Source organism: Melampsora larici-populina (assembly GCF_000204055.1).
Source record: "Melampsora larici-populina 98AG31 unplaced genomic scaffold MELLAscaffold_6, whole genome shotgun sequence".
Lineage (NCBI taxonomy): Eukaryota > Fungi > Basidiomycota > Pucciniomycetes > Pucciniales > Melampsoraceae > Melampsora > Melampsora laricis-populina.
Genome location: NW_006768770.1, coordinates 1,376,335 through 1,379,088, shown reverse-complemented (window position 1 = coordinate 1,379,088; position 2,754 = coordinate 1,376,335). Strand labels below are relative to the sequence as shown.

General features: G+C 40.2%; 1 protein-coding gene across 1 annotated transcript; it reads right to left on the bottom strand.

Moving 5' to 3' along the window:
- Nucleotides 1–1,684: 1,684 nt before the first annotated feature.
- On the bottom strand, nucleotides 1,685–2,151 carry MELLADRAFT_123537 (uncharacterized protein; the record flags this gene model as incomplete). Its single annotated transcript, XM_007406391.1, has 3 exons — nucleotides 1,685–1,756; nucleotides 1,785–1,891; nucleotides 1,983–2,151. The coding sequence occupies 3 exons, from the start codon at nucleotides 2,149–2,151 to the stop codon at nucleotides 1,685–1,687; spliced, it is 348 nt and encodes a 115-aa protein (XP_007406453.1).
- Between the last annotated feature and the right edge of the window lie 603 nt (nucleotides 2,152–2,754).

The window sequence follows — 2,754 nt, the reverse complement described above, 5'->3', positions numbered from 1 at the left end:
GCTTGACAGTGTTGAGTAATAGTCTTGGTAGGAATTATGTATCAACAATGGCTTCCATTCCATTCCAATGGAGACATAATTAGGCAGAATATGCAAAGATGGGAGACAAACCACTCTAGCCTATCAAGATTGATTGTTGGCACTTTTGTTATGGATTGCTTGGTCAGTAGTTTTATGCTTGATACAAAGACATTGGAACACTTTCAATGCCAAATGTCTTGTTCAAAATGTCCTTCTGTTTCTTTAAGCTAAGACTTCTGGAGAGGACCTACCAAATCATTTTGGTGTTCTAGATTCATTTGGCATGCTATGTATATGTACAATAGAGTGGAAAAGAGTATGAAATAGAATGAAAGTAAACACATAAGAAATGAATATTAGTAAAGATCACTACAGCTAATTATTGAGGATTAGTTTGTTAGAATATCACCTTTAGAATCTTATTCCTCAATGAGGGGAAAAGATTCTGAAGGGAAAGAGAGGGAGGTTTATGAGAGAAAACAAACATCAAATAGAAAAGCACAGACATAAATGCCAAACACTTCAATCAACAAGCCAACCCTTAATCACATCCGAATGTGGAACTTCTTCTGATGATATCTTATAAACTCAACCACTACATTTCTCTTTACCAGAATTGGATTATCATCCTTACCCAATCCGTCCAGAAGGATATGTAGTACACTCTTCATCAATGGTTTTGAAAACACTACATTGAGAATACATTATCAGTGTCAGAAGAATGTATTCTCCAACAGTATATTAAATATCATATTGATTTAGAGGGATTATGATTCTCCATCTTTTCTTCATTCAAATGTTGGAGAAGAAATTCCTGAACACCCATACTGGTAATTAAGAGGTTGCCTATGTAGTATGTACTATGCATAGACATGGCAGTTTTTAAATGAATATAGAACTGAAAGTAACATGGCTTGGAGACTTAACTTTAGTCAATGAACCTAGGCATGCCAACTTGGGCATGGCAATTTTTTTCACACTAACATAAAATATTTTATTATGATGGGGGATTTTTTTTGTTTTTCACCGTTGACCATAACTAACTCTTATCTTAACCTGGTGCTCAACTTATAGGAATCAATTCAATTGTAAACCAGATTGATGAAATCTCCTTATTTTTGACTTTTAAGACTGCACCTCGATCCCAGTCCCCACCCTCAGATGTTGTTGACGAATTACACAAGTTAAATAACCGCGGCACATATCGTTGTTGTGCAATATTCTACACGCGGGCGTCTCACCCTCCACCAATGTAGAGAACTCCCGCGAGGAGGCCTGTAACAATCACGGGAGATGAAGGGCATATCAGGATCACCATGAAGGTTTTCGAGCTGTCTTCTGGAAAGCCAGGAATTGATAACAATGACTCGATCTTCCATTCCCTAGTTGTTTCACATACCAGTTCGATTTCTGTTCGTCTTGTATTGCGAAGTCTCAAAAGTCTCCGAAAATCATGAGAAGATAATTATCTCATCAACGATCAGAGCACTGTCGTACCACTACGGGAAAGCAAAGGCATGTTACAAGTCCCATCTATAGTACGAAAATTCAAATGGGTAGAGCCCAGATTTTGAAGAAACCAGGTATGCTGGGCATAGAAAATGATTGAGATGATTATTCCGACATTTATGATTCTTCTGCAATAGGGTCGACCTTCATGCATTTAGTGGCTTGACCGTTTTTCTTGTCCAATAAAATCATTGAGGTGATATATCAGCTTGAGAATCATACAATGCTACATGACGAAAAAGAACATTACTCACAAGATCTTCAAATGCACAACAAAAACAGCCAGCTTTTTTTTGATAATCACATGACCACCGCACAACACCGTTGACTATTGTGCCACCCGTGTTTTCGGCCGCGGAAGCTATATACCGAGATGTTCGTGAGAGGAGAGGAAATTAATCTTTTGATCGGTTTGATCTAGGGTTGTGACCTGTTGAGACCTCTAGACTCACCACCCTGGACTGTTTCACAAGTATTGGACGAGGACAGTGTACTCCATGAGTTAGCACAGACAGCGTGAATACGAGTTCCTCTGCAGGGAAAAAAACTATACCATGCCATCGAAGAATCGATGCCGGCAAGGAGCAACACCAACAATGCTAAGAGATTTAATTTGTACATGCTCAAATACTTGCAATATTCTCTGTAGCTGATACGTAGAGAAAGTTTGAAAGTTTTCGAAGATGGTGCGTTAGAAGTTCGATGGGTGGACGGAATTGACTCTCTTTAGCATTACGAGCTCCCTACTTTATATGGACCCTGAGGAATCTCTACCTCAGCTCTCGTCCATTGAGTTCCTGTGGCGACTAGAGTGTTGAATCATCAGTTTTTGGGAAGCCTTGGTAGGCCTTGGTGGCTTAACTTGCTCCCGTGCACGGCAGGTTATCAGCCACTGCTCAATTAATTCTGAATACGATTTCTTGGATTATATTGCAGGCGCACTGACCCACTTGACTTCGCAAAAACCGCTGAAGCATCAAACTTAACTTATGGCTGCTGGCAAACTCATCCATATGCCCTGGCCAAAAAATCACCGGGGCAGAACCGCCTCACCGGGGTGAGAGAGAACCCGCAGAGGGGTTTCTCTTCCTTGGGACACAGGGTGGGTGTCTTGAAGAAAAAAAATCCCAATAAACCTTAGTTTGTTCAAGTTATAAGGAAATTTCAGATAGCAAGGTGCAAGTTCTGACTCACTCAAGAACTGTGATTCAGGGGAGATAGGTG